Source organism: Aphis gossypii, chromosome 1 (assembly GCF_020184175.1).
Source record: "Aphis gossypii isolate Hap1 chromosome 1, ASM2018417v2, whole genome shotgun sequence".
In the NCBI taxonomy this organism is placed as follows: Eukaryota; Metazoa; Arthropoda; class Insecta; order Hemiptera; family Aphididae; genus Aphis; species Aphis gossypii.
The window spans coordinates 77,737,987-77,756,704 of record NC_065530.1 but is presented as its reverse complement, the minus strand read 5'-3'; the positions used below and the strand labels follow the sequence as shown (position 1 = coordinate 77,756,704).

At 23.3% G+C, this 18,718-nt stretch overlaps 1 protein-coding gene across 5 annotated transcripts in view; it reads right to left on the bottom strand.

Moving 5' to 3' along the window:
- The window catches only part of LOC114127969 (protein kinase C, brain isozyme), an 81,462-nt gene that overhangs the window by 15,755 nt on the left and 46,989 nt on the right, over positions 1-18,718 (bottom strand). For all 5 annotated transcript variants that reach the window (XM_027992354.2, XM_027992355.2, XM_027992356.2 and 2 more), the window contains one exon: positions 5,002-5,155. In XM_027992354.2, the coding sequence (XP_027848155.1) occupies positions 5,002-5,155 (154 nt within the window). The remainder of the gene's footprint in view (positions 1-5,001; positions 5,156-18,718) is intronic.

Below are 18,718 nucleotides of genomic sequence, written 5' to 3'. Positions count from 1 at the left end.
CTATTCCCAAAATTCCATAATTAAATTTTAAATCGAAAGAGAAAAATCATTATTTCTACTAATCAAAAAAAGAAATTTACATTTGTATTTTTAAAATGGTTTAATTGCTGTAAGAATTACTTATGAAGAACCTTGTATTAAATGTTTATTATGTTAACAAAAACTTTAAACACTTATATAAAAAATTTTAACTATGTACATTCAATACTTTCAAAATTATATCATGTCTAGAAAATGCTAATATAAATATTTGATGAAAATGTCAAGTGTCTACCGTTATTTATTTTGTATTACAACAAAAAAAGCAAAATCGATTGGAAACTATTTTGCGTATAAGTATTATCGTTTTCCATAACTTTTTTTTAGTTTTTCCCGATTATAATGAAAGGTATATAGGAATATTTAACTTTTGACCTCCCGATGTACTAACTAGATCCAATTTACTACCAGAAACCACCCTCAAAGTTTAAAACTGAAGCTTTTTTTACTGATTCTAAAGGCGACGTCAGATAAAAAAAAACAGACATCATTGTAAAATCAATACGTTCATCGTTCTTTTCAGAATCAAAAACTGTTTGCCATTACGTCTTGAGTTTGCATTTTATGCAAAAATCTATATTAACGTTAAAAATTATGCGCAAACAATAATATAAAGATTATTTATCTAAAAAACGTACTTTAAATATAACTAAATTAAATATAAATACAATAAAAATAAATGTTTATAAATATGTTTATTAACTTGATTTAGCCAATGAAATAATTGAAACATGTAATAGTTCAATCGCATTGCTGTGTTAACATTCAATTGTTCGATAAAACTGAATGTAGCGTGATACCTCATTAACATAGAACCTGACACGCGGAGAATCTGATTTTATTAACTAAGTATAGCTACCAGTGTATCAATTTTACATTTATATATTTAAAACTCCAGTCACACTTTGATTTATATTGAAATTCAATAAGCCACAAAATGATTTGGCAATTTGAATTCTCGTTTATTATACTCATTATCATAAACTCACAAATTCAAAGGGATATTCGTATATTTTTTCCTTAATCTCAAAACATTCAATAGCAAAGTAAAATTTTTAATACTCACAAATATATATGTATGTGTTTTTATATATGTATGCGAGAAGTAAAAATCAAAGAAAGAACATAATAATAATCCTAGTATTTATGACGGACTGAGGGTCTTTTAAGGACACCATCAATACGTCGGAACAGATGAGCACGTTACAGTACAGTAATACATGGTACTATATATGTTTTAGTGCACACCGAACACCGATGACAAAAGAAAAAACCGCAGTGACATCGTCAGTCGTTCGGATTAAGTGGATTAGATATTTTAAGTTCCTGGAAGATGGGTACTTAGATTTTATGTTAACAATGAATTGACGGATGTTCCGCATACGACACATTTATTATCAGGTTAAAGAGCGCCTCAACGTATGTGTAATAGGTAGATAGTTGGATGTATGTACGTACTCAGCGCTGTAATTTGTAGGATGATTGCAGGTAAATTACCTGGACGTTTCTAGTTAAGAGATAACGTAATTCTACCGTATACGTGTTACGTGCAATAACAACGCTCATGAATGAGAGTCCAGTTTGATTGACAAGTAAACACAATTAAGGCATTTTAAAGTTTTCAGAAGTTTATCATACTCACACAGTGACACCAGTACATTGTGGCAGATATAATATATTATTTTGACATTTAAAGAAAAAATAGTAAAAAATAATCATAAATCAAAATAATATAAAATTCTTATTTCACAGTGCACGTATATTGGCTGCAAGACAGTGGGAGTGGTCTTTTGAAGAGTTCACATGCCAGTGGTTGGACACTTGTTAAGGTTTTGCGGCAAAATTGGTGGGAGTTCTGATGGTGTATATCGAAAAAAATAAACAAATACCACAGTATTTCATATATATTAAAGTATCAATATAATATCGAGCGAGCCGAACAGCGTTTTTTAAATTGGAATTTGAGTAAAAACTATATTTTTATTTGATTTCGTTGTATAATTCGACACCGTGAAATCACAACAACAGGGAAATAAAAAATAATCAGTTACCAATGCTGCTGGTAATTTATTTAGCAACTAAATATTCTTGTAATATAGTCATTATTAAAAAAAAAAGTAAAAATGAAAAACTATATTTGATGGTTTTACTAAAAAAGAACTAAGGAAGTCTGTTTATATTGAAAACAAAGGTGATTGGTTTTATTCATTGCATGTTTTTTTGACGAGATAAATATAAAGTGGATAAAACCAAAAATTAACAAATTTACTAAGACACAATATTGAATGGAGTTTGAAGATGCAAAATATGCTGCATGATATCCTTATTATAATTAATAAATATCAATAGTTACATATTTTTTTCTCTTTAGAGTTTTCTTTTGATGTTTGAATATTTAAATTTAAATTAGCATAAATAACATTTTGAATTAATGTAGTTTATTGTCCAAGATTAAATAGATTGTTAAATAAGTAAGTCTGAAAACAAATATATAAATATAATATAATTAAGAGAAGTGAAGATTAATTCGTCTTGTGTATTTTTCAAATTATAAATATTGCATTGAGTGTATAAGAATTCCCTAGGAACCAAAAAAACTTTGAGTTATCGAGACTCGACTGTATACACAATTCAAGAACATATAATAAATATATTTTTTGTTGTATCTTCATTGAGATAAAAAAAATTATTTCAAACGGCATATTAAATTTAAGACAGTATGAGCTTCCGTATAGAGCAAAGAATAATTGATTTTAACGGTAAGTATATTTTTTTAGAAATACATTTCTTAGTTTCAATAATTAATGAGTGAGTAATATTATGAACACTGTATTAAAATAATATGAACTATGAATTGAAAATCGTAAAATAACAATAAAATTACAAAATTCAACAAAATTTGTTTTTTTTTTATAAATATGTAATTTAAAAATATTGCAAAAAAAAAATTAACCTTTAATCAAATTATTTTTATTTGAAACAGAGTAAAAATATAATTTGTAACACTAATTTATAATCACTTATAAAAATAATTAAATAATTTAGTTTTACAAGTAATACTGAATTTATTATTTATAACTCATATTATAATTTCTTAACTTTCTATTTTGTAGCTTATTAGACATCAATTTTAACCTCGGAGATACCTAACTAATTAAACTTATGAAAAAATAAATTAATAAACATAATATTAGATTATCATTTTTTAATAAAATAATAAAAGTATATTATAACCATTTTTTTTTTCAGAAATTGTGAACTACAAAAATTGGATCAATAAGCGGTAAATTGTATGAAATAGAAACACAAAATAAAAAATATAATATATCCCGATAAAAACTTCTCTTCGATACAAATAATTTTATTTAAATATATAAATAATACGCATTACACAAGATATCAAATTATTTTTTCTATTTAATTCTTATAAAACATAAATTTAGAAAGTTTTATCGAAAGATTTACAGTTATTATAATTTATAGTTTATTTTTTAGTTCTACGTTATTTCTAGAAACGTAAAAATTTAATTTTTACGTTTCTAGACAATTTTAGATAGCCAATTTATGAAGTTAGTATATATAAATATTTTAAAAGTTAAATTACTGATTTTCATTATATATTCAAATAATTATGTAAATTTTAAGTTTAAGCAGAGGGTTGATTTATAGAAGGCGGCTATGTACGAGGACTAAGTCTACCTTCTGTATATTATAATTTATTATATTGATATAACCGCGGCATTTTAAATACTTTTCAAAAAAAAAAAATATTTAAAACGAGATTGTTTAATATATAATAAGTGAATACAGTTATTAACAAAATATTTATAATGTGCTAATCAGCCGTAATAAATAAATAAAAAAAACATACAAATAAAACATAACACGTCAATTATATAATATTATTAAGATAAGCAAAATTTTAATATTTATACATTAAATACGAATGCAATCAGGTTAATTTTATATGATTTCAAGTTAATTTAAATATTATTTATTTAAAATTATATTATTCAAAAAATTAAGTGAATGAATAATAAATTCTGAATGAAAATATATATTAGGATATTTTTAATCATCTATATATTCATATAAATATAAAAATAAAAATCGTCTCAAAAACATTGTGAATAGTAAAATTAATTATAAAATTACTATTTCAGTAAATAATCACTGTAATAATTTATGACATCAATTATTTAAAAAAAAACACGTGAATTTGTTTTTAAACGCATTAAGATTATACTTTCCTAATATTTCAACAATATATTTCATCGTTATATAATCAAAAACTTTAAAATATTTACATATAAGCACAGAAATTAATTTTCAAACAAGTTTGTACACTTCAACTTTATACCTAGTCCTTTATTGTTTGTTATTTTGATAGGATTATAATAATATACTCGTATATTCACAAATCAAAATCCCCAGAGACTAGTCCCAAAACGTATACTATTGTATTTTAACCCAAGATATCAAATCTATTTGTTTCCGCAAGTTTCATTCATTTCATCGAACAAATAATATAAACGCTAATAGAATTCCAAGAGAACAAATGAAATGAAAATATTTAGGTTGTCTCGGCTTTTTTGGGCGTTAGGGGATGGAGGTTTAGGATAAAATAGCAAGATACGATCTAAAATGGAACCCATAGACATCAAACAAATTAATAATACTCCACCACACTCCGAACACAAAAACTCATGTGACATTCTTAATCAATCAACATCGCAGCAGGTATCTTTTATCCTAATCTCATACACAGTGGATAGAAGTGTTATTGGAATTTTGAAGCAAGGAAGATTAACTACGAAAATAAATTGTTATTACACTTTTTGTTTGTATCCACAAAACCTAAGTGTTGTATGTAGGAATAATTATATATAACATTGTTTAAAAAAAGCCATCATCGCAAATCAAAATAGCTTGGCATTAAAATAAAAGTAAGATCGTACTCACAACGTAATTGTCTCATTCCATACGGGATTTAACGATGATTTGATTGTCTTGGTTTTCTTCTTTATGTTGTCTGTATCTGGTATAAGTTTCAACTTTACATAGGGGTCTGATGACCCGTTAGGATCCATGGGAATGAGATTTTTTCCTTGGCGAACTAGAAACATAAAAGTAAACAATAGTACATTGTCAAATAAAATATATGATACACACCAAAAATTATTATTTGTAAAAATTAATGTATAGAAGATGGGCATCGGGAGGAAATAGGCGTAGTATTTGGGTAGAAGACCATTAATATTATTACATCAAACTGATGGTCTTGTACTTATTTTTTCCTTCAGTCTCATAAATAAATTCACATCATACAAACTACGAATCTTTTTCGAATCAAGAATCGTAATCGAGAATTCATTGAACCGCCAGACCACTATTCTTAAATGTAATTTATTACGCGTCCACGAGTCACTTATAAATTACTACTTTAATATCAATATAATAATAAAGTAAATATAATAATATAAGTGAATTAAATATAACATAAATGTATATAGAAATTAATGTTTTAAAACAGCTGAGCAATATCGTTGAAAAATATGTATCAAACACAGGCACCACTGCTACAGTAGATGTGGTTGTTTAGCACGTATAAGATTGGCAATTAAGAGACAACATAGTAAAATTTCAATATAATAGTTTTGTATACAACTCGTGGTCTATAGCGATTATCAGACAATATAAATAAACAAATCACATACAATTACTTTGTTATTAAAAAAAAAAAAAATTATAGAATAAAATAAATGTACAAAATGACTAATTGATAAATGGACCACATGTTATGCATAATTGATAATATTCAATGCGACTGCCGACTGTTGTACCTACATTAATAACAGAAATATGTATAGATAACACAGGCTAAACATTTAATATTTGCTGTATAAAGATACACGCTATTGTAATTATTAATAACGTTTAAAACGTATTTATTACAAATTTGAAATGGATTATATAATATTCTTGAGTACAATATATATTATGTATTATACATACTACATAGATATTATGGCTCTTCAAAGTTTTGAACCCTTAAATTTATGGATAAATCATAAATAATCCGTAACCAATAATTTTTACACTAATATTTAGCTATTTAGGTATACGATTTACATGGCTATCAAATTATTACTTACTATAGAACATAAAATTATTTAATTCTAATATTATATTATGATAAAAAAAAAATAATAATAAATAATAAAAATGATTTTCAAATATATATATACGAATATATTATTTTTTTACTTAACATCATGTTGTTTAATCGCGATCCTGGTAGTCCCAAGATTTATTAAAATCATAATTTTAAAACAGTTTAAATTTTCATTAATTGATAAATAAGTTATTCTCACTTAGATAATTCATTAATTAAAACAAAAAATATAATTGTAATTTATAGTTGAAAACTCACACAACCGAAAATCGTTCACAAATATATATAAATGTGAAAATGAAAACCAATATATATATAAATCGGTAATCAGTGTTCATTATTCATATTAAAATAAATCTAAGAGATTGTTTTGATAAATTCAAATAAAATTAATTTAATTGTTTTTCCCAACCCTTTTGTCAACATTGTTAACACACCGTCATTATCACGCTCACTGGTATAACGAAGCTAAACAATTACTGTCACTCTAACCAGTAAATGCCTTATTCACGTTTTGGCAGGCACAACAAAAGGGTCTCCTTCAAATATATGGATATAAAGTGGGTGCTAGCAAAAAAAGGACTTGTCTAAAGAATCCCCATAAGGATTTGGTTGAAACATTCAGTGAACACCGTGCCAGCAAGTCGTGGTATCGTGAGCCAACAACCTTTTTTTTGCATGACTGTCGAATAGCTTATAGTCAACCAAATTCATTAGAGACGAGAAGTCATAAAAAATTAGAAAAAATACGCTACTTAGTTTTGTCTAACTTAACTGTTTACTATTGTGAAAATATCAGTGTGTCAACTATGTATGTGATAACATATATAATACATAACTAACTAAACGTACTAATGAACAGAACATTATATACAAGAAAGTTCTGACTTGCTGTCATAAATTTTAATTTTAATCTAATCTGATTATTTCAAACAATTTTTTTTTATTAAATTAGCATAAAATATCTTTTTTTATCAGAACCGTGTTTTTATATTGTTTTAAATTGAATATGTTTATAAAGTTTTAATAAATTTTAGATTCATTAAAACAATCTAGAAAATATAAGCTATAAAATATACATCTTGTAATAAAATTTTATTTTCAGGCAGAATGCAACCAATCTCGTCGTAATTAAAATGAAAACAATCAAAATGCCATTCTACAATAGTTTAATGAACTAATAAAAATAAAAATGTGTATCTATTATATAAATAGTAAAAACAAATAATTTCACAGTTAACAAACAAAATTTAAACAAATCATTTTTGAAAATCTTAAATCATATAATAATAAACTGTTTGTTTTTATATTAAACTTAACTTTGGTTATGCATTGAGCTTAAACGAAAATACTCTTCATTGATTCATAGAATATGGTTTAATTCTACACCTCCCATAGTCTCTGTATCCTATCTATCAATTTCTTCTTCAGTTTTCCCATCTCTCTCTATGACCTATATTTACCTCAATACCACTTTCAATACACATATTAAAAATGTTAAAATAAACATATTACAGTATAAACCCTAATAAACCCTTATTTTAAAAATGGCAATCCATCAAATCGTAATTAAAAGTAAAACTTGCGGTATAAATAACCTTTAACAGCTTGTTTTGAAATGTCATATTAGTTTTTACACTATATACCTAAAATATCTAAGAACATACATTTTCATCAAAAAATCTGTTTCCTGGGTATCATACATACAATCGTTTATTTTCAACAAAAAAAAAAAAACAAATATTATAAAACTATTTTTCTAAAAATTTTGTTAGCTTTGAAATATTTGTTTTAAGACATAAGTAATATTAAAAAAAAAAAAAACAATATTTATGTGTTAAATATTCTTTAAACTATTTTAACAATTTTAATAAATTTCTGTTAGTTAAGCCATAAAACATTTCTTATTTTTTATATTTTAGATATAAATTATGATTAGTTGTACATTTCAAATTAAAAACATGTAGATCAACGAGTTAATCATATCTTATTTATATTTATTATATATATAATACGTACGTTAAATTATTTATAATATGTTTAAAATTAAACGTTACCTAATAAATAACTAATAATTGTATAAAACTCATCAATAAAATATTACAACATGTAAATATAGCAACGACGTGAACATTTAATATTCAAACTAAAAATGTTATAAAGTGTGAACCAATATTGAATGAACAAGTATAAAAAATGTATAAGATTCAAGATTTTCCTACACCAATTTTATAATTCTGAATAACTTCTAAAACACGTTTGCTGAGTTTCAATGTTAGCACAATTATGCGATTTACAACGATAAACCAAAAGATATATATGTACAACGACATCATTTGAACGAAGATAAATTTATAGAACCAATTTACTGTATTTACTTTAAATCAAATCGAGTTGAAATAGGTCTTAGATTTATTAGTGTCAATTAATTAAACAATTAATAATTCTAAAGGGATAGAAAGAAGAAGTTGTATACGTATTTGTAAGACTGTTAAGAATTGCACATTTCCATGGAACATAGATGAAAATCAATTACTCGTGTCACATTGAATGCAGACAAAACAAAATTGATCCAGTTTGTTCGTCTTCACTTATACCAAATCCTAAATAAATATTTATGAACAGCTTTACGATTTTAAGTTTCCATTTATTTAATTAATTTTAAGGGCAAAACATTCAACATTTTCCTAATTGTTTTAATCTTTCTGTAATCATAAATATTAAAAAAAGTATCACAAGTTTAAATATTAATATTACATTTTCTAAAAAAAAAAGCGATTCTTATTAGCAACGTATTCATTGGGAATTGCTACATATTACATTTTAGATTAGTTTTATTTTCATAAAAAGAGAATCAATGGGGGAATGAAATACATGTTACATAGGTAGCATGTAAGAATTATTATAGATAGAAAAAATAATAATATATTTTTTACAAATGACTAATTAATAAGTAAATAAAATGTAGAAAAAGAATATTATAGAAGTTAGTTTATTATTATAGTAATATAAATCCAAAAATAGTATTAATCAGTATACACGTATTATAAAAATTGTATTGTATTACTGAAATAAAAATAAAAATAATATTTCAATATAATATATAAACTATTCACAGCTGAGAAATACAGCAAACGACAAATTCATATGGCTATCATGACAAGGCACAGCCTTTAGATGATGGTAATGATAGTATAAATTATATATATATTATAAAAATTATACTATTTTAAAAAGTTTTACACTTTAAGAATATTATCAAAAATATTAGGAAATCAATAAATATAATAATAAATATATTAATTTGCGATTTTTATTTATGTGTATTAACACATATAGTCTATTATATTATGAAAGAGAATATAAATTATTTTTAATCATATTTTACGTTTAACAAAAGATTGATAAGAAAAACTCTTAAAAATAAAACATGTGTTAAAATACAATAAATAAATAGCTACATATTATATAAGTATTACAAGTATAAATTATAAATCTTAAGATAACTTACAGATGTACTGTGCAGTATCGAATAGCGTACAATTAATCAATAAAGTAAAATAAAATTGTAATTAAGCAGCTGTGAAATTTAAAGTATCATATTATTACTTTTATTAAAAGTATAAAAGGTGTACCTACTATGCTACCTTTGTTATAACGTATTGGAGTTATACCGAAAACCCTAATGGTTAAATTCTACATAATATAAGGGTGTAGTTTAAAATCACGTTTCCATTATGCAACAAATATTTAATTATTTAGAAACATAATACAGTTGAAACATATATTTGACAATAGCTATGCAAACTCTAAAAATAATAAAATACTTTTTTTCGGTTAGCTATTTTATTCAAATTAGTCCTTTAAAATCCATTAAAAATTTCTAATAAATATATTATATATATGTTACGGGTAATGTTAAAATTTGGATAATTTCAACATTAGAAAACTGTTATCGTTGCCCACTATGAATATCATTAAATGTTGACTAATGTTAACATTAACTGTATAATATAATATTAGTCGAGAACTTTTTGATAATGTCTTAACAACCATAAAAAATGTATCATGCATGGAAAAAAATCATTTAAAAATATTAACAATATAAAATGTATTTAAGATACAATTAATAATTACCATTGAGTTTATTTTTCATTTTTAATAACCTAACCTACTAATGATACAATATTACATTTTATTTTATATTTCAAATTATTTCTTGAAATATTATTTTAAATATAGAATTAAAGTGTTAATGTGTTATCCTTTATTATTACAAGGCATACTTCCATGAAATTTTGAATTGCATAAAATGCTAGATGATTTACACTACTATCAATTGGTGTCATATTTCACCTTACATGAACACCTTTTTGTATCCATGACCCCCACCGTCTGTTATTAAACTAGTAATTTCGCAAAAATTTGAATCAATCAAACAGCAAGTTATGGCAAATAATATAATTGTACCAATTACATTTTTTTCAGTATTACAAAAATTGGAAGCCTACCTAGTACCTACCAACTTGCCCATCTTTTTATTCTTGTCTCATAAGATTTTGATCTGTAGAGTACCTACTAATTTACTGTTTAATTAAATCATTATTTATTAGTAACAACAAATTCAAACGAAATAGTTAATTAATAGTAAAAATTAGTAGTTTAAGAGAAAATTATACTTGCGAGAATTCTGATTAGTTACTTCTGAATTAACAATACGAGGTATTTTTCAATCGTGAACAGGACAAACATTATTGCCCTATTATACAATATAAGTTAAGTTAACAAATTTTAAATAACTACTTTAGCCGAAATAAATTATTTAAATTATTTACTATAAAATAAAATCTGATATCAAGCGCAAAATTAATTTAATACATTTGAAGTCAAGAGAAATAGCAATATAATACATACACATTTCTGTGAAGCTTCACGATCAAAATATTGACATATATATATTTTTTTTTTTTGAAATTGGACAATGTGCCGATGCTGACACAACAAATTAGAAACTTCCCTCGGAGACGATAGGGGTCTTAGTAAAACCTTAAAATTTCAAATCAAAAACTAGCGAATTCAGTAGAATAATTCGATAGTACTCTTTTTTTATTAGAATCGGACAATGTGCCGGAAAGCCCATAAAGATAAAACCAGCATGTTTGTAGATTTGCAAAGTTTAGGACCTCTTGAAAAATTTAACGAATTCCTAACAAATTTTTGAAACTAACTATAAAGCCCTAGTGTAATGTTCAGGTACCAATTTGATAAACATGAAAAAATTTTGTAATTTCCGTAATTCTAATAGTTATCTATATTCTAGCACCTATACTGGCTAACAGTAACGCGTTTATAACACAAAGATTAAATGACTAAGATAAAGTGTGTCACTAATTAAGTTAAATGAAAAGATATATTTTTAAAAAAACACTTATAATTTTATTATGAAAATATTTAAATAAAATGTTAAGAGTATACATATTATGAATTGAATGTGTTTTTTAAAAATGTATTCATCCGGTTTATCCAATCCACACTATTTTAATTAAAAACATTAACTTTACAGACAAAGTTATTGAATGCATTTGTAAACAAGAAAATATACTCATTAGAAAAGTATTTAAATTGAATGTTTAATTATTTAAATCATGATTTATTTTTTATTACACACAATGTACACATATATATTATATACAGAATAAACTACTAAATTTTATAGTTTTTATAAATAGTTTGTTTGGAAAAATTCAAAAATACTGGTCTCGTTCGCTTTTTAAAAAATATAATTATTTTTATTTTTATCTAGAAATTATAAAAAAAAATAACGTTAACTACAGGTACAAAGCCAATTGATAATTTAAAGTTGACAGTATTTTAATAAGATATAAATATTTTAATAATTAAAAGATTAGAAAAGATACAGGATCGTGTACTCTTTTGATCTGATTATCTCAGCACAGGAATAGTTAAGTATTTTTTTATAATAAAAATTTCAACTATAAAATATTTAATTTTCAATTAATATAGCTAAGATATACACAATTAATACAATGTTCTTTATAAGTAGTTCACATTAGGACTAAAACTTCTAAATAAAATTAGACAAATACAATTATTTTTTATACAACGTATAATTGGACGAAATTACATATTTTAACGATTAATAACGATATTAATTATTTTATTTTACTTCTCAAAAACACAATTATAAGAAATATCAAATATTATATAATTTATGAACTTTATGCAATGAAAAAAATATGTACATTAATTTTAAGATATTATATATTATTTATATTATGCCCTAATTCATACTATCTTACGGTTTTTACAGTAAGATATTATTAAATTTTTAATTATTACATATCATGATGTCTCTATTCACAATCGTTTTTCATATACAATAATATATAATTGAGTTTAAATTTAATAAATTCATTACAGTGACCAACTTGACTCCTAATGTACATCAAACTGTGGAACTCACTTACTTATCTTTTTAAATTATTATTTATGATAGAGCTTCAATTTCAAAGATTTAACCTTAATATTTTAAAGAACTTAATTTATGCACCGATAGTCTTAGATTTTTTTTAAGTTCAGATACAACTCAAAATAATATTATTAATATAAAGAAAAACAGATTGGCATAAAAAAAACGAAAAACAGCATGAACGATATTTACACTTTCATATTTTTAAAAATATTTGTATGTATTCAACTTATATCAAGAAAAAAAATAAGTAATCACTTTTACTCTCAAATTAATTTACGACATATTTTGGCATAATCTATTGTCACATCATTAATAGTTATAAAAAAAACATCATAATTATGTAAATTTTTTTGAAAAAACTATAACGTTTTAAGTTGTTGAATGTCTCTAATGTACTGCAATGAATATGGAACAAAAATTAACATTAAGCCTGACATCCTGATGAATTCCCACAAAGTACCTATGAGTATATATAAATACATAATAATAATTACCATGAATAAATCTGTAGACAATACGCATTAATAATTTAAAACGTAAAAAAATAATAATTATATTATATATGGGTTATTTAAAAATGGCATAGTAAAATGTACTAGAAGTAAATTAATAAATATATGAACACAAATTGGTTAAATAAGAATTAATAATATTTTAGAATTTTTAATTTATAAAAATATCGATTGATATAATTACATAGCTCAATAAGAAAATAGAAAATAAATACTTAATAGTGACGATTATACAGAGATCCGTGTATGAACGACAACTCCTCTCATCAGTAAAAACCAAGATCGAAAGTCTATTCTTGATTATCAATAATGTTGGTTAATATACATAAAGACTAAAAAGACTAAATAGGAACAGAATGCAACAAACAAAGAAAATTTCACTGCAACAAACAAATGTAAAAGTTTAAAGAGAATGAATAAAGGAGAACAAATAAAAGAAAGAAAATACTTTTTATATTGAAGCATAAAATAAAATGCATGTTCAACAAAATTTACATTTAATTCAAAAACTTTAAATCAAATTACTAGATTTTGTTTATGGGTTCATATTAACCTTAAGGGTAATAAATAATTTGAGATTTAATCACATAAAAATGTATAAATAAAACAATAAAAATAAAATAAAATAATTTAGAATTAAAATTAAAATTAAAATAATGGCGTTATAATTCAAATTATAAAAATATTATTATTGAAAACTTATCATTATAATAATTTTATATTTTTTATGAAATATTAATCATTGAGTAGTAAAAATAAAACTCCTAATTAAATAAATAACAAATTTTTAAATTAAAATTACATACAAATTTAAGGCAGTTGTAAAAATATTTGAAAAATGGTCAATTCGGTATACAAGTTAAGGAAATAAAACTATAAAAATTTAGACAGTTATGTATAAAATAATTATAGAATATTGTATACCACTGAAATGTGGATATTTTTATAAATAAGATCTACCTATAATTCACAAATAAAAAATGTTATGCAAATGATTCTTACAAATAGTAATCAAAAATTCTTTTTTTGATTTTATAGTTTCAATATTTATAATTAATAAGTCATACTGTAAAAGCATAAGCAATAGAATTGAGTAGTGAATTCTAAATGTTATATTAAATTAATAAGAAAAAAACTGATGAACGATGAGGAGAATACTGGTACTATTAACTATAGGACATATATATGTATACAACGCGATTAAGGTCACAGAGCAGTAGTCAGCAGATAAATTTGCAGAATATTATGCCAACTTATGATAGCAAATAAATGAAACAGAGAAATGGGAAGTAAAGTAAAGAGAATAAGTAAAATATTGATGCAAGAATATACTGATAAAAACTATAATATGTATTATAGTAACTATGTATAACTATTATATGTTAACTATTATATAATCAATAATTTAATTTTTATTTATAGTACAGTATAGTAGTTATAAGTTATTGATGAGCTAAATAATTGTGAAAATTTAAAATTAAATATAAAATAGGTATGCATATATATTTTCATAAATTAAACATTAAGTAGTAATAGTTTACATGATAATTAAGTTAGTGAGTACAAATAGTCAGTTAAAATAATTAATTTATAAATAAACAATATTCTACTGAAAAGTGTTCACTATCGGGAAAAAATATTTAAATGTTAAATATAATATTACAATTTTTTTTATAAATTATCTATAGTTTTTGCTTGTTTCTAAAAAAACAATTAAATATACTAATAATTTATCAATATTATTTAGTTATATTATATATATATTTTTTTTTTGTTTATTAATATAATTAAAATATAATTTCTTTTCTTATAAATGTAATTATTTTTCCTGGTTGTGGTTTAATATAAAAACCTACAAACACATTTAGGCAATCTATTATGCCCCTTATAATAAACGTTAAATTTAAAACGAATATTTTCATTACATCATTATTGTTTATTGAATAAAAACTCTGTTAAGATAAATTCGTTTTTCTTTTGTACCCCTCTCCATTTCGATGGTACAAAACATAAAGAGAAACTAATTTTTATATGCTTTTCATATATGTGTACTATGTTCATTGTCCAATAATAGGAAGTAAATACATTTTAAAGTTTGTATCGATTTTATTACACCTACATGTTTACAGTCTACAATAAAGATTTTATAACTATTATATTATATGAGTATTTGTTTCGGAAATTTAAAGTATTCACTTTTTGGAAGTGTTCATATAGGACATTATATTCAATAAAAGTTTTATAATATAACTAACTATTATTCTATTACTTAAAATACAACTATGTTATTATAGTTAGCCACAACAATTTAATGTTTCAATGAAAAATCACTATAAATACAATTTTTATATTTATTTAACTTAAAAAAAATTATATATTTTTTAATATAAAATACCTAATTCTAACATTCTAAAAAACAATTCAATATATTATGAATTTTAGTGTATATATTTAGCTAGGAAAAAATCTTATCAATGTAAAACAACAGTAACTGATTCAATAGGTATATATTGTCAAAATTTTCCCTAAAGACTAAACTAAGATAATTTTTGAAAATAGTTTGTTTTTACATAAATTTATTAAAATCAAAATTTCATAGCATAAAAAAGAACTAAGATATTTAATTCATGCCTATAATGTACAAACACAGTTTTAACAGTTTCGATATATTCAATAAATTAAAACAAAAAGTATCACCGTCCATCATTCATTAATCCTTAGTAACTATAGCAGAGCTGAAACGAACTATAAAAGTAAAACTGTAGGTATATACATTTATGAACAGTAATTGAATTCGCTCAGAGGAAATATAATATAGACGTTAGGTTTTACAATTTCAAAGCCTCGAGGGTAAGTGAGTGAAATAAAAAACAACAAAAATACACAAAGGTTGTAAGCAAAAATTATACAGGTTAGGTTTTTATACTCACTATACAGTATACACTACCACTATACATAGTCAAAATGTTTTGCATTGTGAGTTTTTATTTAAAACAATAAATTATGCAATCGCTTTCGTTTTCGTCGGTTTTGCTGAGGGAATGCCATATACCCCAAAAAACATAAATACCCGTTCACTACCTAAGACCGAGCATGTGGGTACACACTACATCTATAAGGTATTATTATAGTTTAATGTCTAACATGATTACTACGAGTATATAGTACACAACATGTTGTAATCAGAATATAGAAATTTTCGTTTTATTTTCTAAATTGATTTTGAAAATTCTCAATGTGATGAATAATTTAAAAGAATGTAATATATTTATTTTCAATTTCATATTGATAATCACATTGAGTATTTTTTAAATCAATACAGAAAAATAAAACGAAAATTTCTATACATTCTGATTACAACAAGTATAATAAAAGCATTAAGAGCGTAACTCTATTAAGTCATCAATAATATACAAAGTAAATTCAATAAACATTGTTAATTTGAAAGTACGTTGGTAGTTATTTATCTATACATCGTTTTTATAGTAAAAAAAGTAATAATAACATTTAGATTTATTTAAAAACTAATTTATTTAGAGAAGAAATAATTCAAATTATTAAGTATTTCATAATGTAATATGAATTTGTTTAAAAACGCAATAAGTTGAATACAACTATAATATAATAATATATATTAGACAATCTACATGGATATTATTAGTATTACGAGATTAAACATAAGTAATATGTAATACAAAATTCCTCGAAACGAAATATATAATAGATAATTAAACTTTTAAAGGAAAAAAATAATCTAAACAATATGAGTAAATAAACTAAATATATATATATATATATAAATGTATGGAGTATGAAATTCAAATCCAAGAGTTTTTGTATCATAAACTTTAGAATGGCCAATTCCGTAAAATAGAAAGAATGCTATAAAATAAACTAAAAATTAATATAAAAAAGTTAGGAAGTGGATACCGTTGTGATGTACATTAGGTTTCGATTGGTTTACTATTATGGGTGTGTTAAATTTGAATTTAATAATATATCATTATAAACGACAAACGATTCTGAGTGAAGAAAGTCTATCAGTGTGTCAGAATATATCACTAAGTAAATTCCATGATCTATTAAAGTTACTTGTTTTATTTCTAGTATTACAGAGTAAATTGATACATTTTTTACTGAATATATTGCATTTATTATATTACTTCCACACATTTGCAATACTTTTTAATCAACAAGATGTCAACTAAAAACAATAGTCAGAAAAATATATAACTCAACATAAACCTTATACTCTTTTACACCAAAATCAAAGTCAAACAATTAAAAAAAAAAACCATACCAAGTCTCGTGCAGTCAACTACCAAGCTTACTGTCATGCTTGAAACATTTGCGGCTAGTACCCGTAATGCATGAAATCATATCCCAACAGGGAGGATTGTATTAGGGATTTTATTCATTCATCTTCCCTTTATGACTACATAAAACTCTTAAATACCAAGTTATAATGCGCGCATGATGTACCTTAGCTTGTCCAAAATTTAATAAAATATATTTTCTGTTGCTAAAAAAACACTCAGTCATGTATTCCAAACTTCTATTCAAATACTAAAATTATAATATGTCAATTCAATAATATTTTTATATTATTTTTAGTCCCATTTGCTAGCCGATTTCTCGGAATTTAAACAGCTCGAAAAATAGAAATCAATAAAAACTATTACAGTATTCCTTGCATTTGTTTTTTGTTAATTTAGAATTTAGGTTATGGATCTCTGTGAATATTTCATAGTTAACAAAACATCGTCTCATGTTATGAATGTCAAACTATTTTATAAACAATAAGTAAAATTTATATTCGAACTTGTATTTTCAAAAAGTATAATATCTAAAAAAAAAAAAAAGCTAGAGTTTATATTAACGAATGCTGTTTTTGCATTTATTAATATTAATAGATATGAATTTAAAACTGCTCACAGTAAACTGATAAATATAATCAAAACAATTTATTATAACATTTATTTGATAGTCAAAACACAATTTTGTATAGAAATTTAAATTTAAACAACCATAAAATTCCACGTAAATTAATTATCAAAACAAAATTATTTGGAACCTAGAATAAATTTACTTTGTATAATAATAATAATTTATTATAAAATATATAAATTGTTCGTGAAAACATTAACTGATTAGTATAATAAAAAAATAAATACACTTTTATAAATACTTATTTACAAAAGAATAAAGTGAACTAATAAAAATAAAAATATTTGATTTTTATTAAAATTATCAGAGAAAAAATGTGTTGTTAAAGTTAAAATATACGAACAATTAATAAATAAATGTATACGATTCATATTATCTAATAATTAATAGTGTCAATTTTATTTTTCTATAAAAGCTAAATAAATTAAATTTTATTCAAATTAGTTTTCAGAGATTTAAAGTATAGAGTTAGGCTGAATTTTTATCTATTACACATATATTCTTATTAACTCCCACAGGATCTAGAATAAATCAGAGATAAAATATTTTTTA